The sequence below is a fragment of the Peromyscus californicus genome, unplaced genomic scaffold (assembly GCF_007827085.1).
Source record: "Peromyscus californicus insignis strain IS unplaced genomic scaffold, ASM782708v3 Scaffold_1__1_contigs__length_55948999, whole genome shotgun sequence".
In the NCBI taxonomy this organism is placed as follows: Eukaryota; Metazoa; Chordata; class Mammalia; order Rodentia; family Cricetidae; genus Peromyscus; species Peromyscus californicus.
The window spans coordinates 23,304,412-23,332,123 of record NW_026294492.1 but is presented as its reverse complement, the minus strand read 5'-3'; the positions used below and the strand labels follow the sequence as shown (position 1 = coordinate 23,332,123).

Here is a 27,712-nt window from a genome sequence, read left to right as displayed (position 1 = left end):
CCCACTTCTGCGAGGAGCCGGAAAAAGTTATTGCCATCGGTGTGTATCACAGGCAGACGACAGAGGGAAGAAGCAGGGGGTAGGGGAGTGACCATCGGCATCCCAGAACCAGACCTTGCCGAATGCCGCGTCAACAGCACACCCCCACGCTCTTGCCCCAACGTGCCCCAGAGCCACACTGACTTTGAGGTATTAAATACAGCTAGACACACTAGTCCAAAGATGGGGGGGGGGGTCAACCTGGACTGGCAGAGACATGAGGGGACATTGTGGGTGCCTCAGTTAGCTGAGCGAAGCCTAAGGAAGGCTTTCAGTCCACCTCTTGACCAAACAGTCCTCTGAAAACTCTGTCCTCCAACCTGCTATTCCAGAAGGTTCTGAGCTATGATCAGAGGCCAAGTCCAGATGTTAATTTCCCCATGCGACTGCTGCCCTTGCCAGAAGCAGGTGAGGTGGGAAAGGGATGAAGGCTACCGTTACCCCAGTGCACCCCATATCTTCCCCCAACCTGCCCTCAGGAGCAACAAGAGGAGCAGAAGTAACCCCACAACAACCACTCCACTGGAGACCTGGTACCACGTGGGAGCCTCAGCACATCCATGCAGCACCATCTAGACTCCGGCATTAAAGCCCACTCGTCAACTAGCCAACCAGGAAACACGCTCTGCTTTTAGCTCCCATGGAAGCCAGGCTGGGAAACCCCACTGGAGTGATGCTGCTGCAGGTCATAGAGGTGACTGTCCACAGCAGAGCTGGGGACCGTCCACCTGACTGCTGTGGCCAAAGGAGAAGGAGAGGCAGACCTGGCGGAGCTAACTCTTCTACCATTCTGCTCCATGGGGACTTGGTAAGAATTCTCGGGAGACCCACAGTGGAAGGAGGCACTTCCATGCTGCAGCCTTGGAACGTCCCACAAAAGCAGGAAGTGCTCTGGCTATTCCCCAATGTATTAGGAGGCAAAAAAAGGGCAAATAGGGAGGAAAAAACTCAAAAGTACTATCCCTTACAACCGTCCAGGTCCCTGGGGGCTCTGAGAGCCCGGCACAGCTGGGGCAGAGTCCGCGGGCAGAACAGGTGGACACTTCCTCTCCTGTGTGGCCCTCCAGCTGGCTTTGCAGGCAGTTTGTCCTGGCCCTACTTCTCTGTGGGTAGCCAACATACGCTTGAAATGAAAGCAAAGGCTGGTGGCGGTGAGCAACAAGACGAGATGAAAACCTTAATTGTCAGGTGCCTCAGCAGCCAAAGCAAATGCTGGTAAGCACTTCCTGGCTGTAGTTCTCTTTAAAAAAAAAAAAAAAAAAGTGGGGTTTGTTTTGTTTTGTTTTTCTTTTTTAACCCAAAAATGTTTCTTGCTCACTTGCTCACCCCGCCCGCCCCACAGCCAGAACCCCCATCACCATACACACACACTGCCTCTGGCACTAGAGTTCAGATAGGGATCTCAGAAGCAGCACCCCTTTCCCACCCCCCCCCACCCCCACCCCTGTTCTCAGCAGCTTCCTTTCTCAGCCTTGCACATTGTCAGAGGGCTCCATTGCTCTCAACGCATTTAAAAAAAAAAAAAGACAAGAAAAGAAAATGGACTTGGTGATTTTTCAGGTGCAAAACGGAAGCCTCAGTTGACATTTTTCAGAATGATTGTGGCTCACTCTCTTCTTCCATCACGATGGGGAAAAACAGTTCAGGTATGCTGGCTGGCACGACCCGGGGCGATCCTGCAGGGACTCTACTGTTCCTTCTTTTCTTTCGCTGTCTCTTCACAGTTGTCCTGCTCATCCTCCTGGACCAGGAATTCCTCGGGGGGCCATCGGAGCTCCCCACTTTCCACCTCCCCTTCTGTGGGCTCCACCACGATGGAGGGCAGGCGGTCCTTCAGTTTGCAGCAACGGTCAAAGTCTGACGGGTCTGGAAAAATCTGAAATGTCAAAGAGCAAAGCAGACATCTGGTCACATACATAGATATCTGAAAAGAGAACTTGGCTTTTTCCTTACACACACACACACACACACACACACACACACACACACACAGAGGGAGAGAGAGAGAGAGAGAGAGAACACTGGCTGTCTTCCAAGGATTGTGTTCTGCCTTCTAGAGACTGTGGGTGTAAGAAAGGAACCAAGAGAGTATGTTCTAGGGAAAGCTATCCCTCAGCCAGATTTTTCTTCTAATTCTGAAGCTCAAAATTTGTGGATCATACCACTGAGCAAAAGGGTGAGGTGTAACTCTGCTTGTACTATTTTACTTCTAGATAAAAGGATGGACAGTCACGTCCTCACAGTATGCCGGGCCCTGCTTTGGCATAAGCACTTTATGCTTACAATCCACATCATACAACAGACACTAAAAACATTATGCTCCTGCCAGAATAATTATGGGTGCCTAGAAGAAATAAACAACCAGGCTCTTCATCATTTCCAACGGACACAGTCAAATGCAAGTGTTGCTCACACTATGTTAAAAACAAATCCCAGACTTGGGCACACTAGTTGTCGAGGCCCCTTTAGCCTGAGATTAACTAAGACTCAAGCTCAGGTGTGCTCACTCCCATGCTCCTGCCTCACCTGCCGCCTGTGGATCTTCTTTCAACTGCCAAGTCAAAGCCAAATCCAGATCAAGGCAAGGCCTCCAGTCACAAGCTAGCTGGGGACAGAATCCGTGGAGCTTTCCTTTTCTTCCACCTGTGAGCAACTCCTGGCTTCCTGCCAGCTGTACACCTGGAGGACTCGAATCTCTTTCCAGAGTCCCAGGGAAGAGGCTCCATAATATTAATGCCCACTGTCTGTCCAGTGCCGACCGAAACACTGAGCCAGGCTATAAAACTAGGAGCCAAGTCTGGCTTCCCTTTGCACATACTGCCTGCCCTGTGACTACAGCTGACCCAATTCTTTGCCCAGTAGCTAAGCCCTTAATCCTCTGGGATGCTGGTCCCTTGCCACTCATCGCCCTCAGTGACACACCCAAGAAGAGAGAGGAACTTTGGCCTGGGAAATCTGGGGCTCACCAGATCACTGACACTTGGCACCTTCAAGGCCATTCCCTCCCACTTCTGTGTCTGACAGACAGGAAACCCAGGCCCTTGAGGGGAAAGGAGGCTTCACTGAAGGTCACACAGTCTGTTCACGACAAACTCCAGTGGATGGAAAGAGACGTTTTTTTTGGAGAACTCCGGGGAGGCTCCCTGCTTTGCTGTACTCAGAGGGTAGGAGATAATCCTTCCCCAGTTCTGTGGTACTCCCAGGGTGTCCGATCTCCCTATCCCCGGGCTGGGCCACAGGCCACGTGGGGCTTCTGAAAAATCACAGACCTCCCAAAGCGTCCGAATCCCTACAGACCGGTGATTATTAACCATTTATCCAATAAAGGCCTATTGCTTGGGATTAAGCCTTAAGCCAGCTGCAGGAGCACGCATCATTAGAGATTTAAAAGGACTCATAAAAAGTATCGTAATAGCAGCCAGAAGGAAAACAAACCAGGGAAGGGCTGGGCCCACACAGGTCACGTAGACCTGGGGAAGCTGACCACCATCATCTCCTGCTATGCCGCCCGTCCACTCCGATGTTTGCCCTTGGACGTCGTGGTGTATTCACATGAACAAGTGTGAGTGGAGAGTGGGTCAGCCAGGCTTGGGGGTGGGGTGGGGGGAGCTTTGCTTACTTCTGTGGAGCTGAGCCCTTCTTGGGGCGGGGAAGACATGGGGAAGCTTCCAAGCATGAGCCCTGGGGTGCGATGCAGGCACTCTCCAGTGAGTGTGGAAAGCACACTTCAGTTTATAAAGCTCTACCAGATGTCTATCACTTCACTGAGACATCACTACCGCCTTAGGGACAGCAAAGAGGCTGGGACTCTGAAGGTCACAAGGCAGAACCAGAGTTCAATTCTCATCCTCAACTAGGATACACCTGGGTCATATTATCACTTTAGTTTCCCAGATGGGTAATTGACCAAGGGGATCAGGACTCAGGTCCCCCCTGTCCTATTGGCTGATGTAGGCTCCAGACCATGGACAAGGATGATTATCAAATAAAGAGCAAGTCCAATAAACAGAAGCCCCAAGTTTTCCCAGCCCATACTCTCATCCTTGTGGACCTGAGATGTAGCTGTGGGAGCTAAAAAGAAGCCTCTGGACCAACCTCCTACCTTTCACAGGGCGTGGAGACATAAGAACCTGATTCTAATGATCACTCAAGCCACAGAATAACAGAAAGGATAAGAGGCAGCCCAGGCCAGCTGATTCTACTCCAAGCTAGAAAGCTGATGCTGATAATGGATGAGGCCATTGATGAGCAGGACCTCCAGCTTCATCATAACTGTATGAAGTAGGTAGTGGTAGATCCCTAAAGTCAGAAAATGAAGACCACATTCCTAGAAATCAGCTGCTCTGGGATTCAGATGTCTACAGGACTTCAATGAAGTATCAGTTTGAGGACACTGGGCTGAGCCACAGCATCTGGATCCTTACTTACTATACCCTTGACATCAGTTCCATGACCTCTGTCAAGTCCTCTCAAGCTCCCACCTCAATTTCTCCTCCAGAGAAATGAAGGGGCCTTCCCATCACACTCGATGGGTCCAAGTTGGCAAACACAGAAGTAATGCAATGTTTTAAGGACAGAAGTAAAATTCAAATCATAATGTCTTCTTTGCAGCGATTCCCACGGGTCTGGAGTTAGTATCTACTCTCCAGGCGTGAAGCAATACTATTAACAATCAATGGCTTTCATACCACAGTCCAGGTCTTCTAAATCCTTGGGAGGCAATCTGAGCATCTGACAGCTGATACTGTGGTAGTTGTCAAAGACTTTTGCACTGTGACTTGCTCAAAGCAGGACCCATTAAAAAGGAAAAAGAAAAAAAAAATTTTTTTCGAGACAGCGTTTCTCTGTGTAGCTTTGGAGCCTGTCCTGGAACTCACTCTGTAGCCCAGGCTGGCTTCGAACTCACAGAGATCCACCTGCCTCTGCCTCCAGAGTGCTGGGATTAAAGGCATGAGCCACCACCACCCAGCTCAGGAAAAATCATTTTTTACAGAGCTTGTATTTGTAAAAATCACTGCAATAAATTACTCTCTAACCCTTTTATCAGAGATTTTATTTTATTATCAGATCACACAAATCTGTGCCTCTGAAAACTATAGCTCTCTCCAAAAATAAACAACAATAACAACAACACACATCCTGTACCAGAACAGCTTCTGTTGTTTCTTCGGGAAAAGACAGAAAAGCCTTGCAAAGTGTTTCTCAGTCTTTTGCCAGCACAATCTTATCTCTGACAGCTGCTTAAGAGGCTGACCCTGGGGAGGTCAGCATTTTTCCACTAAGTCATGGTTTTTAATCATCTAGGCAGCAGAAAAATGAGAGGTTGCACCTACAATTTGATGGGGTGGGGAAGGCAATGGAAAAACAAAGAAGAAGAAGAAGAAGAAGAAGAAGAAGAAGAAGAAGAAGAAGAAGAAGAAGAAGAAGAAGAAGAAGAAGAAGAAGAAGAAGAAGAAGAAGAAGAAAGAAAGAAAGAAAGAAAGAACTCTCGTTTGATTTGCCAAGCACATGACAGGTATGGTTGGGGAGGCAGGCAAACAGCGTGCGCCATGCTGGGCTGCCCGGCAGAATCTGGCAGAGAACAAAAAAAATGCCCCTGTTCCAGAAACAAACTGCTTCTGGTTAAACCTTCAAGTTTTAGTGCCCTGTCTTCTCTCTGGGTTGAAAACAAAAACAACTGGAAACCCCCTCTACAGTAAAGGCTCTTCAGAAAGACATATGGGAGGTTCCCACTCCCATCCCCAGCAGGGCGAGCCTAGAAGCAAGCATCCAGAATCCCCATCCCTTCTTACTCCTGCCATCACTGCCCTCCACAGCCAGCTGTCCCATGGGGACACCCAGGATGACGGCATGGACAGAACTAATGAGCACCAAGTTCCCACCTACACAAAGGGATAGGATCTTGTCAATCACACCCGCACCAAGAACATTTTGAGTCCTACATGAGCAGCATGCTGCGTAGCCCTGGCGACTGTGAATTTCACAGAGGACACCGCTGTAGAGGTACCCTGTGCCAGATGCTCTCTCATCACAATGGGTCCCTGCATCTTGGGAACTTAAGAAGACTCCATTGAAAGGTGAAGGAAGCTTTAGGGGGTGGTCTGCGTAATGTAGATGGCCAGCATACTGGAATTTTCTGGCTGTGAAGGCTAGTGTAGTCCAAGAGAAGTCTCTGCTGTAATGAAAATGTTTTCTATGCTGTCCAGTCCAATGGCCACTAGTCATGGGTGGCTAACTGAACCCCTGAAAGGTGGCCAAATTTTACATGTGACTTAAATAAACACAAATTTCATAAAAATCCAAACAGCTACCATATTCAAGCTACATAATTATAAGGACAATGAAAACAGGGTTTTCAGGGAGACTGGAGCTATTGGATTGGCTGATCAATACTAGTGGCCTCAGAGCTGAGAGCTGTGGGGTTGAGGCCAGGTTTCGAGAGCCCATGAACTCACCAGTAGCCTTTGGCTTGGGCTGAAGAGTTGCTGGTGAGCCAGCTTCCATTTCACGAACAGAGAGGAACTGAAAGATAAAACTCGGCCTCCAAAGGCCCCAAATTTGGAGACCTAGCTATCAGTTGTCTGCCCTTAAGCCAGGTGACCTAAACCTAGCTGCCTCCGGGGTGGGGATAAGAAAGAGTTGCCTGGCACCTACTACGGAAAATGTGAGCAAGTCTAGTCTTTGTGGTCCTTCCCTGTCTGCGCACGGCAGGGCCGTCATCTCGACAAACAAGATGATCTGGCCACAAAGAGGGGGGGAGGGCTCCACAAGGAGCTGGAAGATGCTAATGGGGAAAGCAGACACCAGTAAGTGGGGGAGATGAAAGGTGCTTAGCTGGACACAAAGGGCTAATCACCAGCTGTGCAAGCTGAGACATCAGTGGCCCTGGATACCCTGCTCCTCTTTGCTAGGGAGGAACAGAGGGCAGAAGAAGCTGAGGTGGGAAGGAGGGGGGAGGAAGGCCTGGGAGAAATCGTCAGGCTAACTCCCTAAGGCACTGTGCACAAAACCACACAGTAACCCTTTCCCCACCCCAGTTGCAGACAGCAACAAAGAACCAACCCCAAGCCAACTATGGAAAAGAATGACTATTCTTACAGGTGGGGCAGGGGTTCGAAAAGTCTGGCTTTTACCTGGTCCCTAGCCCTTAATATCTTTGTGACTCTGTTTGGGTCACTTTAATTTCTCTGAGCCCCTTGAAATGAGGAAGTGGTTTGTACTCGGCAGGGTTTTTGGGGATGGTGCAGGGTCCTGACTCACAACCAGCTCATTCCTCTCTCGCCCCTCTATAAATTTGGATTTCTCCTAATGCTGGTCTTAAAGGGCTTGGGAGAGAGTCAAACCCAGGTATGTGTGAACATGCTCTGGAAACTCTTAAATTGCTAATGCTAGCCCTTAGCAAGGAGAGCAAGGGTCCCCGAGGAGCATTTAGAGGAAGGGCCTGGAAAACTAACAACTGCACTCTGTAGCTAAGGACAGGGGCAAAAGAACTACACTCTGGGTTTGTACTCACAACTTCTATACCAGGTTCTTTTGAGAAAGACCTGTGATGTCACTGCCTCCATCCCCCGACGAGATGGATCAGGCCAGCTGGAATGGGAACCACTCTCTTGGCCAAACCCTGTTCTGTCCATGGAAGCCCTGGGAAGTCTCTAACTCTCCTCCGTGGGCCAACTCCAGGGGTCTTCACCCAGAGCGGTCACATACCTCCCGAACTCTAGATTCTCAAAGCCTGGAATTCTTAGTTTTCCTTGAGAGCGACAGCGGATCTGCCCTCTTAGCTGGTCGGTAACAGTGAGCAGATTTCGCTGCAGAGGGTGGAAACGAAGGAGCAGCAGCTAATTCAGATGAGCAATAGGCCCTGCTCTTTGGTCCTTACGCTATATATCATGGAAAGAACTACAGTCTTTGAAATCTGACCTCCCACTATCTTATCATGTTGCTAGCACTATTAGCACCTTAATGTCTTTTCAATGTAGCAAGTGGCTGGGAAAAACACAAGGATTCTCAGGGGCAGAGGGTTATAGAGGGGCTTCAGGGAGGCCAAAATGTTATCCAGTATTGTATGGTCCATCTCAAATCTTAACTTTTCTCTGGACCAAAGCTATAGGACATCTAGCTCACACCGCCCTGTCCTCCCCTGGTGCTTCTAATCTTTCAGGGCACTTGAGCAGACACTTGGCCTCTGTAACAACTCTGAACCTCCTTCCTTTGGATCAAAGATGCTTAAGCGCCTAAGCCTTAAAACTGGAAGGAAAAGGAAATCCTTGGGATAAACACCATCTTTCATAAACATCTCTCAAACACACACCCATCCTGCAAGTCAGAGGTTCCAAATTCCAATTAATTCGTACTAATGGCTCCTGATAATGCTGGACCCGGAAAGAGATAAAGCATCTGGAATAGTAGAGAATGTCCACAAAGTTCTCTGGGGCATAGATGACTTCAAATATCTATATCTTATCAAATACATGTATCATCATTACCCCTTGAAAGAAGATGGCCTCCTGCCAGTCTTCCCAATTCCTCTCCCCATCTTCCTCCATCAGCATGACACACACGTCCGATGACTACATCTCCTCTCTCAGAAAGTCCAGACTGGCCCAGCTGCCATTTCAACCATCCCTTTCTCCTTCTTCATTTTAGAGACAAAAGTCTTGAGTCTTCAGCCCTGGCACCCTGGTCTGGACTATGCTTCCTAAACCCTACATTACAGCTTCCAAACTCACCCCTCAGTGGAAACACTCTTTCAACTCTCCCAGGACAACTCTGCTATCCTGCCCCAAGGCCTTCGCTAGGTTTCACTCACTACCACACATTACCACATCAACTTGCCTTGCACCAAAAGTAAATCATCTGCTAATGACCCGCCTTTAAAGGTACCATAAGAAGGGTATCCCCCCCCACAACAAAAAGCTGCCTGATAGCAATACTTATCTCACTAGCTGATAGACCTACTGCTCTCCTCAGCCACACTCTGTCTGAGAGAAGCCACTTTCAAGATCCTTTCAGGGAGGAAGCACAGATGGGATGAAAATATTTTCAATCATACTCAGGTTCCATTTGCTTTCTACGCAGCGTTGACACTTACACTAATGATATAAAAAGCCACAGTTACTGAAACTGCTGGCACCTTCACAAGTACAGCCAGAAATGTGTGTTTGTCATCACTTATTATCTCTTACCTCACATGTTTAAAACAAAGACAAACAGCAGCATCAATAACAACCCTCCATGAACTCCATATTCATCAAATACCGACTCTTAGATCATGTTGCCATGTTTGGGGTGGTAACACGCAAAGTTAAAGTAAAGCATTTCTGCTGCTTACCAAGGTACCTGGGTTATCCCTAATAAAAGCACTTACATGGTTGAGTTGCCAGCTAAACTAGCCACTTTTCCAATGGACCACCTTCATACTTGAAAAAAGCAACTGAAAAAAACAAACTATGGTTATTCCAACATGGACGATTTCTCAAAAAGAAGGAAGTGATTCTGTAGTTTCAAGGGAAATGGCTGATGGTATTTATCACCAATAATAATAATAATAATAATAATAAAAATAGGGCTCTGAAGTGCAAATTAGTATTTTGGAAAATTTGTATCGGCAGCCATGATACAAATGCTTGATAACTTCTTAATACTTGCTAGCTTCTGATGAGGCCACAGGCAATATTAACTAATAGGCTTTTTTAAATATATTGCACAATGAAATGTGTCACCATTTGGAAGATATGAATAACTTATTTCCAAATGATCAGTGCAATACACTACAAAACTGAACACAGGGAAAAGAAACAAGCAAAGTACAAGCCAGACTAGTAAATTTTAATGTCAGAGTACAAAAAGTTCTCTCACAAGGTTTCATCAGAAAATGCATAACATTAAATAACCTACCACTTGGGAGCTGGGGAGATGGTTGAGAGCACTGACTGCTCTTTCAGAGGACCCAGATTCCATTCCCAGCACCCACATGGCAGCTCACAACTGTCTGTAACTCCAGTTCCAGGGGACCCAACACCCATGGCAAAACACCAATGCACATAAAATAAAAATAGATAAATTGGGGGGCAAAAGGAAAAAAGAAACTACCATTTGCTGTTGAGTGTGTAATCCTAGCCCTTGGGAGTTAGAGGCAAGGAGGATTTGAAATTCAAGGTCATCTTCTGCTACATAACAAGTTGGAGGCCAGCCTAGGTCACATGAGGTCTTGTCTCAAAACAATGACAGGGGAGAAAGGGAGGGGAGAGGAGAGAAGGGGTGGGGAAGGGAGGGATGTGGGGGAGGAGAGAAGACAAGGAAAAGGGAAGGGAAAGAAATGTAAGGAAAAGAAAAAAAGACTACTACATTTATGTTTTGATGGTGTACCAAAAACAATCTGGAAAAGCTGTGAAAATATTTCTCCCATTCCTAACTGCATAATCTGTATAAGCCAGATTTTATTCATTTACTTCAACCAACACATATTGTAACAAATTTACTCATGGGAAACACACATGAGAATCTCACCATTAGACCAGACATAAGAAAGATTTAAAGATGTAAAAAAAAACAAAAAAACAATGCTTTTCTTCTCACTAAGATTTTCTGTTTTGGAAAATATAGTTATTTTATGAAAAACTTTTATATCAACATATAATTGCTTCATTGTTATTCTAAATAAACTAATAAGCAAAAATTGAAAAAATCTGTTTTAATTCCCGAAACAATAAATATAAAGACATAACACACATAAACAAAAGCGCCTAAATTTTTTTTTATAAGTATAAACTGAAACCCAAAGTTTAGAAGCATCGGCCTAGAGAGAAGAAGCATTCTCAGAAAGATGGCCAGGGAAATCAAGGCTGAAGACAACATATACGTTAACACTGGAATACAGTTGGGTAGAACATCCCAAGTGCCTTCGAATATGTCAAAGGCTAACATGGGGACCAGAGAGCAAAGGTTTTCAATCCTATGTGAAAATCTAATACCGGGAGGATTTCATGTCATCATTCATCGGTCCAACAAAATGACAAGATTAATTCTTGCTATGGATGAGGAGATGGAGGCCCACAGTGGTGACATGAGCCGCCTGAGATGGCACAGATAACACAAAACTGGCAGTAGGTGACAGTCATCTAGATGTCCTTAACCCCTCTGAGTGGAGGGGTTCTGAGCTCTGTGTTCCTGGTGGTGCCCAAAGGACCCCTGGGTAACCCAACACCACGTGACTTTAGAGGAGGACTCATGTCAAGATGACTAGTCCAATCTCCAATTTGCCTCCCACTCCGATGCCTCGGTAACACAGCTCTTCTTCTGGAGGGAGGGGTAAGAGGGTGTCTGGGTATGTATGCCTTTTTGTTGACATAATCACTAGAGGAATTTGAAACAACTGCACCTCCTTTTGCATGCCCAAACACTCCTGCTCTCATCATAGATGTTAACACCTTAAACCAGGATGTATATACTGGTCTTTTAACTATACTCAGTGTTAGGCTCAGCACAGCAGTCCATGCTTATATACGCAGCACTTGGGAAGTCGAGGCAAGGAGGATTATCCAGAGTTCAAGGCCAGTCTGAGCTACACACTAAGTTACAAGGCAGTCTTGGCTGCAGAGTGAAACCCTTTGAGAAAACGAAACAGAAACAACAAAAAGCCCCAATACTTTGACAAAAACAAACAAGCTAAAAACAAAACAGAACTCTACTCGGTATATTCTGAGAACTATAGTAACTTGATATCAACCATTTTCTACTAAAACACTTATAAGAAAGCTCCTTAGTCAACCTTATAGTATTCCTTTCTCTAGCTGAAACTGGATTCCTACTCCATTTTCAAATGGGATTTATTCTTGCTCTTTTTTTTTTTTTTTTAATTTAGACAGTGTTTCATGTATGTAGCCCAGGCTAGTCTGGAACTCACTGAGTACCCCAGGCTTGCCTTCAAACTCATAATCTTTCTGTCACATCCTTCTGGGAGCTAAGATTACAGACATGCACCGCCACACCTGACTAGATATTCTTCTTAATATCTTTTTATATTTTCAAGGTTTTAGCCATTGGTTTTTGCATACTCCGCTTCAACAAAAAGATCTATTATGTATATAAATTGACATTTTAAAATGTCCGGTAACCTGAAGGTTTTATCAATTCAAATTTTCTATATTGGCTCAATGTGGCTATTAGTACCTAACTGATCAATAAATGTATCACAAGTAATTACTAAATACAGAGGTTAATTTTTATTGGATAAGTTTCTCACTGTGAAGGGAGGGGACTACCTGGACATATTGGGTTTTGGATTTTTTTTTTCCCCCAAACAGAGTTTTTCTGTGTACCAGCCCTAGCTGTCCTGGAATTCACTTTGTAGACCAGGCTGGCCTCGAACTCACAGAGATCCTCCTGCCTCTGCCTCCCAAGTGCTGGGATTAAAGGCGGGTGCTACCACGCCTGGGGGGACATACTGCTTTTGAATGGTCCATTTCTCTGATGCCCCTAAAGTTTCTACCCCATGACCAGCATATCTCTCTTGTAAAGAGACAACAGAAAGGTGGAGGAAGAGGCCTAGTGGAGCATTCCTTCAGGGTGGTAATTTGTGCCAAGCCACGGAAGGAAGCTAAAGGCAAGGGCATAGATTTCCTTAGAACCCTCCCTGTTTTCATGTCCCCTGGAGGGTTTCTGTGACCCTCTGGGGCAGCTGCCTTTCTGTCTTAACACTATGTAAGATGTGCAGCAGTGTCTACACAGGGCATCATTGAGAAGTGATTTGGCGAACCTCTCTGATACTGAAGTGCTGGGGAAAACAGTCAGGAAGCCCCTGGATGCAGCGAATCAGACTTCAGGGGGTAAATAACAAAGGACTGCAGGAATCATAACTGAGTACTAACTGTCACAGTGTTTCTACCAAAGAGAGTACTCAATGTTTGAAGAAAAAAAAAAAATTCCAGGCCGGGCGGTGGTGGCGCACGCCTTTAATCCCAGCACTCGGGAGGCAGAGCCAGGCGGATCTCTGTGAGTTCGAGGCCAGCCTGGGCTACCAAGTGAGTTCCAGGAAAGGTGCAAAGCTACACAGAGAAACCCTGTCTCAAAAAACCAAAAAAAAAAAAAAAAAAAAAATTCCTTCGTGGCCAGTTCCAGTGATGGCCCCTAAAGAACCATGCTGCAACATTTCCCACTCCCGGGAACAGGTGTCCACCAGCCTCACAGCACCACCTTATTTTTCCGTTATATCTGTGGAGGCGTCATGCTTCTTTTCTACTCGCCTGTTTAGAACATACTTGCTTAAAAACCAAACTTCATCACCACAGAAATAGACAACGAGGCAGCGTGTGCCATAGGCAATGTCATGGAAAGAAACTGGCATTTCCATAAACCAACAGGAGTACGGGACCCTACTTGAACACTGGTCTCCATTGCTTAGATGCGCCAGAAGCCTTGCACACTTGCTGGATAGATGCGAGGCACTCATTAAATTTAATTTATTTTTAAGTATCCAGTCTATCCTAACATCCAGAGAAGCAAAGGTTCTTAACCAGGAACTTCCCATGGGGCAAAAACCCAGGGACCCCAAAATGGTTCCTAACACTAAGGATGCCTTTGGCCAAACTTCATGGGTCTGTACAATTGTACTGGTGTTTTCAAGGTTATGTGGTGCTTCAGTATCATTAATAGAGTGTGATAGTTTGAATGTAATTGGTCCCCATAAGTTCATAGGGAATGGCACTATTAGAAGGTGTGGCTTTGTTGGAGGAAGTGAATCACTGTGAAGGTGGACTGTGAGGTCTCATACATGCTCAAGCCATGCCCAGTGAGACAGTCCAGTTCCTGTTGCCTTCTGATCAAGATGTAGCCAGCACCATGTCTGCCTGTGTGCCGCCATGCTTCCTGCCACAATGATAATGGACTGATTATCTCTTCACAGCAATAGAAACCCTAGCTAAGACATAGAATAAGAGACAATAGAACAATGGCTAGCCTGTATACATTTGGAATCTAGACAGTATATCTTGTGTTAGCTATGGGTCAAAATGTGATCACTAGCTATTTTTTCCAATGCTGGCTAAATGTTGCTTAAGCACTATTAATTATCATCATGCATGTAATAAATAATTAAGCTACAAGAAGCTGTACAACATCAGAACATACTAAAATAATGAAATGCCTTCTGACCCCACCCACCTGCAGGTTCCACCATTATCCCATCTCTATAGATGCTACAGCCCAGAGATGCTGCCATTTGCTTGAACTTTCAATGCCGACAGATTACATCTTGATACACTCATTGATACATTCTGTTTTTTAAGGCACTATATAATCAAGAGGCTTAATGTCGTTGGCTCTCTTTGGATCTGTAGTTCTATTTCCAGGAACTTATTCCAAAGAAACAATTTAGGGTTGTACAGAGATTTGCAGAAAATGATGTTCAGGGCAGGATTCATCATAAGAACAAAAGACGCCACAACCTAGACATCCAGCAATAAGAAGTGGTACATATAGAATGAAATTCTGTTTTATAAAGAAAACCAGTGACAAGAACAGAGTCACAGTATTAGACTAAATGGAAAAGGATTTGCTACGCATTGAAAAATGTGCACAGACAACCATTGAAAGTAAACATGCCCAAATATTTCAGTGGTAGGGATGTGACTAGGTCATGCCTCTTTGGTCTAGTCTGCTTTGCTACATTCTGTGAAGAATAAATATTATCTTTATAACGATTAGACATACACATCCATCCACACTTTTACCCTTTGACTCAGAAATCCTACTTGTAAAACTATTCTAAAGAAATAATATAAATTATTCACTAAGATTTATATTAAAATTTTAATGTAAACTATCACAGTATAGGAGAAAAGAAAACATGACCTAAAATTTTCAACAAGAGAACCGTGAAACAAATTATCATCCAACCTCATGCTATAACATTAGCTTTTCCAGGGTATAGTGGTAGGTGCCTACAAGGGAGGCTGAGGCAGGAGGACTGTTGAGAGTTCAAGGCCAGCCTGCGCTACATAGTGAGTACAAGGCCAACCTAGGCAACTTAGCAAGAACCTATCCCCAAATCAAAAGCAAGAAAGAGTGTTGGGGGAATGTAGCTCAATGGGAAAGCTATTGTCCAGCATGCACAAGGCCTTAGCTTCAATCCCCAGGACCAGAAAACAAAGAGAGAGCTCGGTTATTCTGAAGATAAACTGTAGTGACCCCATGATGCTGGTGACCAGTGCTATTTAGAACCTAAGGCCAGAACGAGGTGTCAATTCTGACTGCATGAAGGGCGCTCAAAAAGAGGGGGAGACACGCAGGAGCGTTAAAATTACGAGTTCGGCCAGGTAAGTGTGTGGAAATCAGAAAAAGAAAACGGAAGAAGAAAAATGAACGTTTCCCCGTAGTCACCCAATTTTGAAAAGCATAAAAACAACAATCTGCATACTTTATCAATGGGAGCAGGAACTGACCGACAGAGAGGGGAGGAAGCACCTTCCTGTAACCACAGCACTCTAACCGGAAAAACGAAGCTCACTGCCGCACTAACATTCCGCTATGTCAGCTGTATGGCAGAGTGGGGGCACGGGGGACTTATAAGCACTTATACCTGCGCCATCTGCAGGGACGGTCATGGGCAAGTATTTTATGGCCTCCAAAGCAAAGGCAGAAAATGAATTGAAGTCCTGGGGGAACCAAACATCTCTACAGTGATGGTTGGGATGCTCTCCTGGCTTAATCCAGGCTACTTCACATGAAGGATCTAGAACCCTTTTCCCCTTGGGCTCCAATAAAATCCCTGGCCAAGAAGCAAGCAGTCAACACAGTTTTAGCTGTTGGCGGCCTCTAATGTAAGACCTAACCTCCCCCTCCCCCCCCCAAAAAAAAAACCATACTGCCATAAATAAGTAAGCAAAAACAACCAAACCCCAAACCAAAATAACAACAAAACGCTGCCCCAGTACAAGGTGACGAAGACAGGTAGGGGGAGGTGGAAGCCATCCCCACCCATCCCCCTAAGGTTCACAGTACTACCTCCATAACACTTTGGAGATACTCTGGGCAGAGACAAGCATTGTTTCTGAGACAGTTTTGTGCAGTCAACAGGCCAGCAGCAGGCCAAGGATAAACTGCAGGACACAGGATTTGACTGGTTGACACAGATCCATGCTGGGCGGGAAGGGCGGGCAGGCAGAGGAGAGGCAGCCAGAGGAGAGGCAGCCGGAGGAGAGGCAGGCAGAGGCAGCACTGTTCCTAACCAGACTGGAAAGGAAGGAAGCCCCGGCAAGCTGCGGCCCTGTGTGAATGAAGTACTGTCTTCATATCCTCTAAGGATTATTTCAGACTCGGGCCTGAAAGATCATCTCAGGACATTTGCCAGACACCCAGGAATAGCTCTTGGCTTCAGTCACAAGATTCACCACCCAAATGCATCCCTTTTCCTCACGGTACAGTACAATCCTCCTTTTCTATCCAGCATATGAGACTGGACTGACTGGGAGAAAATGCTGATCTTGTTAAAACATTTCACCGTGGGATTGCCAAGGTACAGAGATAGTCTCGGCCCAGGAAAGGGAAAGAGGAAGCGCCCAATCCATCATTCAGTACTCATTAAGCATCTATTTGTAGGACACTGGGAACAAAGAGCAGTCTAAGACACAGGCCCTGGCTCTGCAGCATGATGAACACATGGTCACTGGAAGAGGGAGGGTCAACCCAACACAGGCCTTTTTGAGAGAAGCTGTATGAATCCAGTGTGCAGCCGGCTGGCTGGCTGGCTGGCTGGCTGTGAAAAAAAAAAGCCTGCTCTCTCTATGGCCAGGCACAAATACACTGTTGTGCCCATGGGGGTAGGGGAGAAGAAGAAGTCTCCCATGGGAACAATTCCAGCCATCTGCAGGCCCTAATCCAGGGACTTTCCACAACAGTGAACATGACCTTTGTGTCCAGGCCTCTAACATGAAAAGGAAGGTGCTGGGTTCTCCTGCAGAGAGGACTTGCAATGCAAAGGTGTGTGTTGGCACAGAAAGAGCCAGTGCCACTCAGAGGAGACAACTCTCAGTCCAATGGACCGACTGTTGCACATCTCATCACTGTGAGCGGAGGGGAAGGAAAAGAGCCAGGAAAAAAAAAAAGAACTTGTCACGATCCCCAGCAATGTGCCGTGTCTATGGCTGACCATCTCCTGCATTGGGCTTTTGGGATTTTAGCTTTATGTCTCTCTGGGGACAGCCAAGGCTTTTTAAAGTCGGATGTTTGTGAAAGATGATTTCCTGGTGACTATGAAACCTGCAGGATACCACGATCTCACATACACTCATTGAGTCCTTCAGCCCTCTCTCCAGGGCAGAGCTACCATTAAGGCTCCAGGCCTGCAAGAAGCAGACACTAAGGGGTGACAAGAAAGGCCAATCCACCCCTGTCCCTCCCTTTACCCTGGGAGATGAAGGGGGAGATGCAGGAGGCTCTTAGCTCTCTGGATCAGAAGGAAGGCACGGGGTGGGGGTGGGGAGACAGGGGTGGGGAGACAGGACTGGAGCAGTGGTATGTGTGAAGGAAGTGCTCCTTCTGGAAAGGAGAGCCAAAGTGCCTGCCTGAGAGATGATGTCAAAGGCAGGCATGCATGGCCCAAAGTAATAGCAGGTGGAATACCAAAGGCAACCAAGGAAGAGCCTCAGGAGGGGCTGTGGCGGTAGCCCCGGTTGGCCGAGGGCTCATCTAGAATGTATGAGACTCTGGGTCTGCTCTCCAGCATCACAGAAGCAGACATGGTCACACAACTCGTAAGAGGATCTTAAGCTCAAGGTCACTCTCAGCTCCACAGAGAGTTGTAGGCCAGCCTGAGCTAGAGACCTTGTCTATAAATAAATAATATAAAAAACGAAAGGAGTCTAGGGAAAGATAAAGGTATCAAACCTTGGAACAGAAGGTAAGGAAGGGACAGGTTTAAATGTGAAGGTATCCTAAACTACGTATAGACTTAAGCATGGTGATAAAGGCATAGGACAGTTTGTATACACTGCGCCAGGAGAAGTTAGAGGGCAAAGCTAAAATGCCAGGGCTCCTTGGGGTTCATCAATATAAGGACTCATAGGGAAATAGTCTGGATCCTTCCCCATATGGAGCCCTGGTCTCTGAGAGGAGACCCTCAGAGAAAGATATATCCTTATACATCACACTCTTACAGTAGTGAGTGGGTCCATAGAAAGAGCAGACTCTACCAGGCATCCAGTGATGAGTCGGCACTGGACGGCACACATTCCTGTCCCATAGGCTGGTGACCGACTGGGAAACCCATAGATGCAGCATGGGGATGGAGCTACAGCCCTGAAGGACATAGACATCCTCACAGAGACCCTCCTACGTGGCTCTGAGAGCTTGCTGCCGCCCACAGTTTGAGCTAAATGTACTAGGCTTTCTAGTAACCATTTACTCACCCACCCCATGGGGTGTGATAATTCCTGCCAAATAAATGTGCCACGTGGGTTTCACTTATTTGAATGACTCTCCAGATGGATAGGAAGACAAAACAAGGCACTGGCTCCAGATTTTTATACACGCTCACAAAGTGGCATGAACTAGGGGCTGAGGAGGATGTAGCTGAGTTGGTACAGCGCTTGCCTGGCATGCATGAGGCCCTGGGTTTGATCCCCTGCACTGCATAAACTGGACACTGTAGTCTCTGCCTCTAATCCCAGCACTCGAGAGCTGGAAGCAAGAAAGTTAGGGGTTCAAAGTCACCTTCGGCTAGTCTGGGGGATACATGAGACCCTGTCTCAAAAATAAAATAAAATAAAGTATTATTGTTATGAATTTTTAAACAATAATAGAAGGGCTAACCTGAACCCTTCAGAGGATAAAAAGGACATGCATTCAGGGTCTGGATAGGTATGGGCTTGACCCATACCTTCAGCAGGACCTTCAGAGGCCACCGTAGAGGTAAATGTGGCTAGTTTCCAAATCAGGAGACTCTTCCCCTTAACACCTGCTCTATAAGCCTAGAGGTTCCTAAGTGGGGAAAGGATGATGGATGGCTGAAGGAGACGTAGCTGATAGCAAGGCACCCCTGCCATCAAAGATCTGGCCATGCGAAGGTAATGCAGGGTCCACATCCTGAAAACTCAGCACAGCATCAGTGGAAAGTTTAAAATTCAACCCCAAGCATAGGCATTGAAAGAATGACCACACACAATACATAGATCACAGGGAAACTTAATTCGGGGGTGGGTCTGGCAGGTAGGGGAATGACTCAAAAGTCCAATGGGTCACTTATACGATGATCTTGTCTCAAGGTCAAATTACAAGCCTGAGAGTCTATTTCATGTGCCAAGTCAGGATTGATGTCTCCAGCCCTTACTCAGTTCCTTGGAAAAGCAGGTCTCAGTAAAAGCCACATACTATTATTATCCTCCGGAGGAGAGCCAAGAACAGAGCGCTGAGTTCCCACCCTTAGCTCCAAGCAGAGCCCAAGCATGCAGGGCGGCAAGCTTCAGCCAAGAGCCAGGCCCAGCCAATTCCCAGGGCATTGGTGGGAAAGCTTTTAATTTGATGGCACCAGTTTTGTGGGGGCCCAGAGAGTACCCATCATTTGCCAGTTGCCAGACCAGCTCACAGCGGAGCCCCACGCTTGGCATAAACAGGCTGCCAAGGAGTATCTGAAACTTTGTATAACTACATGTGCGAGATGGGGTTGCCCCCTCAAGGCTCTCATTTTCTTTCAAAGCCCAGCCCTTGCTGGTTCCCTGTTTCATGACATCACAGATTCTGTAAGAGCTCAATACCAGTATCCACCCATAGTCTGGCCAGGCTGCGTATGTTCCAGAAGTGCATGTACATGCTGGTTCCCATAAGCCCCGGGCCCTGGATGCTGCAACCAGTACATCAGGCTAAAGGTAGAAAATGCCTAGTAAACGCTGCTTGGCTAAACACTATAACTTGCCCTTTTTTCTTCACCAGACAACCTAGAGCCTTTTTTGAAATCATCTATGACAAGAGTGCTTTAAAGTTCCAGGTAAGAAAAAAACAAACAAACAAACAAACAAAAACAAGGAAAAAAAAAAAAGTTCCAGGTAAGATATTTGGACACTGGGCAATAGTCCCCACACAGGGGACAGAGGTAGATTTTCTGGGGACTGTGGGAACTGAACCCTCAATCCAGAGGCAAAAGAAAGGTCTTTGGGGGTCTTTTTCTCAGGAGGTGTCCAGACACTACAAGAACCCAGAAATGCTTTTGTTTGTCTCCAGCCACCGAAGCCCCAATTCAGTCCTCTACCCAGCATGGCAGTCCCCTCCTCCATGTCACCTGTGGTAAGGCTCCTAGCTATTAGAATGTCCTCAGAAAGGTGTAGGGCTAAGAAGATGATGTGTTTAAAGGAGGATCACACACACACACACACACACACACACACACACACACACACACACACACAGACAACTCTGCCTGGAAAGGTTCTGTGGTGGAAATCTACAACCCGGAACTGAAATATGCCCTCACCTGTAACCAAGACATTTAGTCTGACTCAGAGGCTTGGAAACTGGTATCCAAAACTACCCTGGCAGGTGGGCCGGGGAACTTCCGTACTTCCCGCCTGGCCACGGGGCCCTCGAGGGCCTCCCTTAGTCCTTCTGCCAGAAAAGAAGGTTAGACTAGCCTTGAAAGACCATTTTTCCCTTAGGCCCCTCACCCCATGGGATCCTTATTTGCAGCCGACAAGTGAGGCCTGGTATGTTGACATAAAACAAAGGGCTCCTGTACCTCCCGAGCACGTCTGGTATCTGAAGACATGTTTCCAACCTTCGCTTCTATCGGGGCTTCTCTTTGATTACTCCCCCCTCTCATCAGATGCCAGCCACCCCAGCTTCTCTATTTGTTTCATTCTTTACAAAAGAAGTGTCCCTGAAACAGCTCTAAGGAATAAGCAGCTGAAGTAAGTCTAGACTCTAGCAGGGCTAGCCTAGGGGGAAGACACAGGTGATGTCAGAAGATCCATCGGGAGTAGAGATTCGAGTCCTCAAATGGGTCAGGGCTAGGGTCTCAGGGGAAAGGTGGGTGGGCATTCCTTTGGGGACAAAGTGTTTGACACTCTCTGCTCCATTCATCTGGCCTGGGCTGGCCACTGTACACAATGCCCTAGCCTCACAAATATTCCCTTCCGGATACTTCTCTCCTCCAGATCCGGCCATCTAGGGACTCTCTGGTGATCCAAAACCAGTTGATCCTCCCAGAGGGAACCAAACTGCTCTCTTGCTGGCTGGGATGATATCCTCCACTTTCCTGTGATGTTGAGGTTTCCCCACACTTAAAGAGCACACTGTCCAGGAGTGAGAAAGGAGGCCTCCCCTACTCCCTCTCTTTTGCTGTCCTGTGTATTTATCTCCACTAGACAGGATGATCCCTACGCTACATTCTAGTATCTATCAGCATCCCTAAGAAAGCGTCCTCTTCGGTTCTGTGGAGTTTAAGCGTGAACTTTGAATCAGCCAGTGAACTATCACTCCGAGAAGACAGGCAGCCATTCTCCCATCAGACCACGCTTCCCATCAGCTGCATTTTTACTGCATGAGGCCTGGCTGGGAAGAGCGTTCTGCTGTTACTGAGAGAATCAGGATGGCTAGTTAGTGATTTCAGTTAATGTCTCCTGAACCCCTGGGTGTCCCAGGCACTACAAATACCCTAAACTCACTTTCTCACCATGCTGACGCTTCAACATAGTCCTATAAGATTCAGACCATTGTTGCTGCCTCATTTTACAAATGGAGAAACCGAGGCTCAGTGGCAGTCAAGGACTTTCTCAAGGTGACATGGCTCTTACAGGTGACACTGGGATCCCCAAACTCTTACAGGTGATTGGGATCCCCAAACCAAGCCTACTTCCAGTCACAGAGAAGAAGCACAAGGTCCCCAGAAGTTTGAACGCACCTGATAGGAAAGGCCATCCTTCCGGGGGCTGAGGCCAATCTCTTCCATGGATGGGGTGTTCATCATGACCTCAGTCATCTCAGCCGATCTCAGATAGTCAGGGCTGTGAAGAAATTCAGACCAGACGTCAACCCATGCACACGCGCGCGCACGCGGGCACATTCCTCCTCTTAGCGACTTTGTGGCCCTGAGATCAGGGGATTGGCCTAAAGACAGGACGAGAGATGCTCCAACAGCTCACAGCAAAACAAGCTCGCCTGAGGAAGCAACCTTCAAACCCACAGCGCTGTGGCTTGCTCATCCCCCGAGACAGACAAAGGCCCCACTCTCTGCAATGTCTCCTTCCTCTACCTCCAAACCCTACACAAAGCAAGCTTGGGTTTTCTATTAAACAAACTAGAAACAACACCACACACACACACACACACACACACACACACACACACACACACACACACACACCATAGGTAGTGTCTACATGAAGCTAATGCCGCTAGGTCTTCCCCCCCCCCCACCGCCACCCATTTTTCCACTAAGAATAAGAGTAATCTTGCCCATGAATTTCCAATGGGAACTGCACAGTAGACTTACATAATAACAATAAAAGGCCAGCCTCGGGGAGACAAAGTCTAATCATGATGCCTTCTTAACTGGCTCTGTCTGTCTGGTGCCTCTTTAGGCAAAATGTCCCACCCCAAGGGGTCAGCTTTTCTGCAAGCCTCACATCTGCCATCCTACCCGCTTCTGTAGCCCTAGCAGCAGCTGCTACTAACTCCCAGCATGAAAAACATCCCCTGGATTAAAAGCCTTCAGGATACACAGATTCTGATTGCAAGGAAATTTCCAGAGGGGCCAAGTTGGCCCACCAATGGCTGACATGTGAAAGGACTTTGTACTCTCTAAGCAGGGTACAAACGGTCCATTATCCTTGCACAGACCATGGGCATACACAGAGTTCAGTATGCATAGTGCCAAATACACATACCAAATCCAGGTACCCACGACACAACACCCAGTATTTTCACTATCATGTCTGTGCACGTGGTTTGAAAAAAAGGAAAAAAGCAAGGCAGGGGCAGGCTTTTGAGAGACAACATCTATGAAAACAGGAAGACAAGAATCCTTTTTTTTTTTTTTTTTTTTTTTTTTTTTCAATATACCAGATAGGGCAGAAATGGTTTTTGGCCCTGGCAACAGAAGCAATCAGTTCTGGGAGCCCTCACCATTTAGAGAGCTGTGTGATCTTTAAAGGACTACAGAGCCTCTCTGAGCTGCAGGATCCCTGTTTACTTCTAAGATGCTAACAATGCATAGTTATGTCTGGAGGGGGAAACGTTGCAGACATGGTAGAAAGTGCTAATGAACAAAATAATCATAAACCTTAATGGGTGAGTGAGAGGGGGCTAATATCCCTGAGGGCTCCTAACATCTACCTTATTTAATTTTGAGCAATGGGGGGCAGGGGAGGGCACAAAGCCTCCACCACCCTTCAAAGCCTCCACCCATAAGATAGCTGACTTGTATGCATATGTGGTACACAAGATCCCAGTGTAGGGGAATTTCACTTTCTTTGGAAACTCGGGGGCCTCTCTAATCAAAGCTAAACTAGTAGGCGGCAGAGACACTAAGAGAGGGTGACAGGCTTGGGGGGTATGTTTAGGTTGAGAAGCTAGACTTTCACAATTTCCTCCCGGGTCTGGAAAAGCTGCCTCCAAACCCCAAAGAAGGGAATCCGTAGAGCATCCACAGGGCTGTGACCAGGTTCCTAGCGGCGGCGTTCTGTTCTTTCTGGGAACTGTGGCGCGGGCCCAAAAAGTTAAAACGAGAAACATGAACTTTCTGAGTTCCTGGGCTAAGCCGAACAGCGCCGTGGCTAGGGCCCACTTTCCCTGGGCTCGGAGCTTGCCTTGGACCCGGCACCGGCTCTCCAAGGCCAGCACCTGCAAGCGCGCTCCAGGACCACGGGAGCTCATCGCCCTGTAGCGCCCCTCCTCTACCCCACAGCAGGAAGGAAGAAGCAGCTGGCTCGCACGTCCCAGCAGCTAGGGGCCTCTCACCGTATCCTTCCCGGCTCTGATCCCCACAACCCGATCCTGCCCGGCTGGAGGCAAACCTCTGCAGCCCCTCACCGAGCTGTGACCGGTTTCTTCGGCACTGGGAGAGCCCTCTCCTCCCCAACCCCGGTCCTCCACAAAGGCGCGATGGATTTTAGGGGCCATGGAGAGCAGGGGTTGAGAAGGTGCACCGTGCACACTGCTTGTATGTGCGGAGAGCGTCCCCCCCCACCACCCCACCACCCCGCCTCAAGCTCTGCAACCCGGGCGGCTGCACCAGCTCAGCCCGGCTGCAGCCGTCCTCGACGCCGACACTTGCGTGCAAACAAAAAGGAAAAGGGGAGGGGCCGGGCGAGCCGGAGCCCCTTGCACCAGGCAGGGCTCATCGCCTGCCGCCCTCTGCGGACAGGGTTTCCTTAGGGGGCTTCAGGCGCGACCCCGGGTTTCCCCCCCACCCAATCGCCACCATATCCACACCCTCTGGCCGCCACTTCAGTGAAGGTTCCGAGTTCACTTCCTTTGTCTGGATGCTCTCAGCACCGCCTCCCCCAACCCCCAGCTTTGCAACCTTGACGTCGACTCCTGCAGGGGCTGAGGCGGCGGGTTAGCCAGCCCTGGGTGTCTGTCCGTGCCACTCTCTGGCCTCGCACCCGGAGCCGGCACTGGCCGGCTGCCGGGCCCCCGCAGCCAGCTGGGTTAAACGGGCGTCCGCCTCAGGCGCAGGATACTCACCAGTGAATGGGGAAATATACAGACATGAAGTCCTAGGGGAGGCTGACCCACGCCCTTGTGATTTAAAAAAAAAAAAAAAAATGGTCACTGCGTCCCGAATGAGGATGACAGGGGCGCAGAGGAGAGCAGCGGGCAGCCGAGAGCGAGGGTACTGGGCGATCGCCGGTCCGCCTTCCCGAGACAGCCCCGGCTGCCAGCGGCGTCGGCAGTGCAGACCGAGCTCCCCGCTCTCCACCGAGCTCCGGGTCCCACAAAGAGCCCGGGAAGCCGCATTTATAGGAGCGGGGGCGGGGCCTGTCCGAGCGCGGCTCCGCCTCCCCTCGCCCACTCTTAGAATAACGTCACCAAAATCATGAATGGCTTCGGCGCTCGCCGCTCCCGCGGGCGGGCGGGCGGGCGGGTCTGCACTCCGCCTGAGCTGGCTCGCCGCAGCTACGACGAGCCCGGCCCCCTCCCCACGGCTCACAGGCGCGCGCGTTCCCGAGCTGGAGTTCAATGTCAAGCCGGCTTCCTGTCCGCAAATCCGCAGCGTCCGCAGCCCCCACCCCCACCCCCCACCCCGCGCACACCCCGGGACTCTAAAGGCTGCGGGGATGGGTGGGCGTGAGGAAGGCGTTGGGGCCCCACTCGGGACGTGTCAGCTCGCCGGGGGAGGGCGCCATTCCTCCACCCGAGCGCCTGGCGCCGCGTTCTCTGCGACTCCCGCATCTCAGGACCCTCTTCACGGGTCATTCCATGCAAACTAGGCCTCTCTTGGGGGATCAACGCCTGCGGCCCCTCCGGGGCGAGATCAGGAAAATAAAAAAGATAGGAAAGAAGGTTGCAGAGACTCGGAGCTGGGGGGCATGTTGGCTTTCGAAAAGTCTGCAGTCCTGGGGTCTGTTTGTGGGAGAAAGGATGTGGTGTTTTACTAGGGTTTTTCCACTGCGCGGGAGCGCTTGCGTACGTGTACACACACACACACACACACACACACACACACACACACACACACACACACACACACACACACACACACACACACACAGTCGCACACACCGTTTGGGTTGGGAGTAGGGAGTGAGGGTGAGAGCCGTTCTAACAGCAAACACAAAGAGCTCCAGGAGACTGACTCCTACACTGCCCAGGAATTGCAGATCCTGTGTCTGTCCTGGTGATTAACCCGCTGCGCAGCCCCCAGAGCCAGGAAGACAGGACTCAATACCCAGCGCTGCCCCTCTGTGGCCTCTGTTTCAATTACTCCTGTAAAACAGCTTCATAAACCTTGACCTGTGAGTATAAAGGGGCTGGAGAAAGGAAGAACCGTGGTCAAAAACTAAGCACAATTAAATGCGGCTTGAAATAAGTCTGAACCGTGAAAGGAAAATGGAACTACATCGGTCCTCTCCAGTAAAAGACTGCTAGGTTCAAGAGAGGGGTTGTCAGTGGCAGGGCCAAGAGGATGTTGGGAAAGGGGACCTCATAATTTTCAGCATCTACTCTTCCCCTCGAATTAATCCAAGCATAAAATAAATCTGTAAGAGCAATTTTGCAATACCTGCTCCCCCCCACCACCACATAGTCAACCTGAGTAAAAGCTAGACTTGCTAAAAGAGCAGTATTTCATAAGCCCTGTAACCAGAAAAATCCAGGCTGTCCCTTCTCCTCGAGATAAAATCAAGAGTTGTTCGTGCTATTCAGGTCTACCCAATTCTGCTTCTGTCCAGGTGCTGGGGATGGGGTAGGCCAGCCTTTACGAACAGGTGCTGAGGGAAGGTGGTCCAGGGTGTGCTATTATTAACAGAGGGGCTCCTTGTACCTTTTAATAGGGTGGGAAAGCATCTCAGTGTCGTTGGCTGTCATGTGACATGTTGTCACCTGGGGAGCCAATGTTTGGAGAGCTAGGTTCTAGGCTGAGACTTTCTGGCAATCTTAGGAAGGTGGTCCCTGAATCAGGCCCTGAGATTAGTAGAAGGAAGCCGCCGCCTCCTCCTCCTGTCTCCTCATAGCAATCCCTCACAAGGCTTGGGATGAAAGGCTCTCTCGTACCACCGTGCCACAGGCACCCTTTACATATTTGTGATTATTACTTAGTGAAGCTATCAAAAGTTAGAAAACTATCTTAACCCTCTCAGCAGCACCCCACACAACAACAACGGAAGTCAATTAGCCCTTTGGGGGACAAGGATGTGAAATAAGGTAGCGACTTGGCCTTGTGAAACATGCCCTACATCAGAAGACACTGAGGTGATGCTAGATGACTACTCTTTGGGAAACTGTATAAATGAACATTCTAGCTCAATTACACCTGTTGCTAAATTCGAGCAGAAAAACAGCCTTGGATCGTGACTCCCAAATCTATGTCAGTTCTCAGTGCTACTACACTTTATGTAGTTCTTTGCGGTTTTTTCAAAACATGGTCACTACGCTGGCTTTCCACAGAATGCGATATGACTAAAATGGCACAGTTTAACAGTTTACAGCCCCCAGTTTAACGGATGTACAAACCACGGCTGAAATAAATTGGGAAACTTGCGGCAGCTAGACAAGGTTGAGTTGGGACTGGGAGTTCAGCGTATAGGCACATTCAGCTTCCCCTTCTGTTACAATGTTTCTGTTACATTGTTCCTCATCTCTGCGTTTCCTAGTTCCTTTAAGCCTCGGGAGATTTTAAGGCACACAGCTTCTTCCTTCCTTTCTCTGAGATAGGTTTCTACCCTCCCTGCCGTTGAATAAATGAAGAAGCAGAACCACCAGCAAATGAAATGACTTCAGGCTCCAGTCTCAGAGCTGAAAGAGACCTTCCAAACTGCCGAGTCCAGGCTCCTCGTTTTACAGGTGAGAAGACACTTAACGGATTAAATGGCATGTCCAAGGTCGCCAGGCTGTTGAGTGATGCAGATGGAAACTGCACTTTGGGACCACTGGTCAAATGTTCTTTCCGTGACCACACCACCGTGTGCACCTTTGTCTGCCAAGAAGTCCACAACAGAGATAAAATGAGAGACCTGGGCTCCCTAAG

At 48.1% G+C, this 27,712-nt stretch overlaps 1 protein-coding gene across 2 annotated transcripts; it reads right to left on the bottom strand.

The window, feature by feature from the left end:
- Positions 1 to 1,503: 1,503 nt before the first annotated feature.
- Lbh (LBH regulator of WNT signaling pathway) lies at positions 1,504 to 24,969 on the bottom strand. Of its 2 annotated transcripts, none has more exons than XM_052746229.1 (3): positions 22,517 to 22,818; positions 21,926 to 22,028; positions 1,504 to 1,915 (listed from the first exon to the last, which is right to left on the bottom strand). In XM_052746229.1, exons 2-3 carry the CDS (start codon positions 22,001 to 22,003, stop codon positions 1,727 to 1,729), a joined length of 267 nt encoding a protein of 88 aa, XP_052602189.1. In that variant the 5' UTR covers positions 22,004 to 22,028; positions 22,517 to 22,818; the 3' UTR covers positions 1,504 to 1,726. The 2 variants fall into 2 exon arrangements, with proteins under 2 accessions (XP_052602189.1, XP_052602188.1); XM_052746228.1 differs by lacking the exon at positions 22,517 to 22,818 and adding an exon at positions 24,712 to 24,969 and having other exon boundaries at positions 1,505 to 1,915.
- Between the last annotated feature and the right edge of the window lie 2,743 nt (positions 24,970 to 27,712).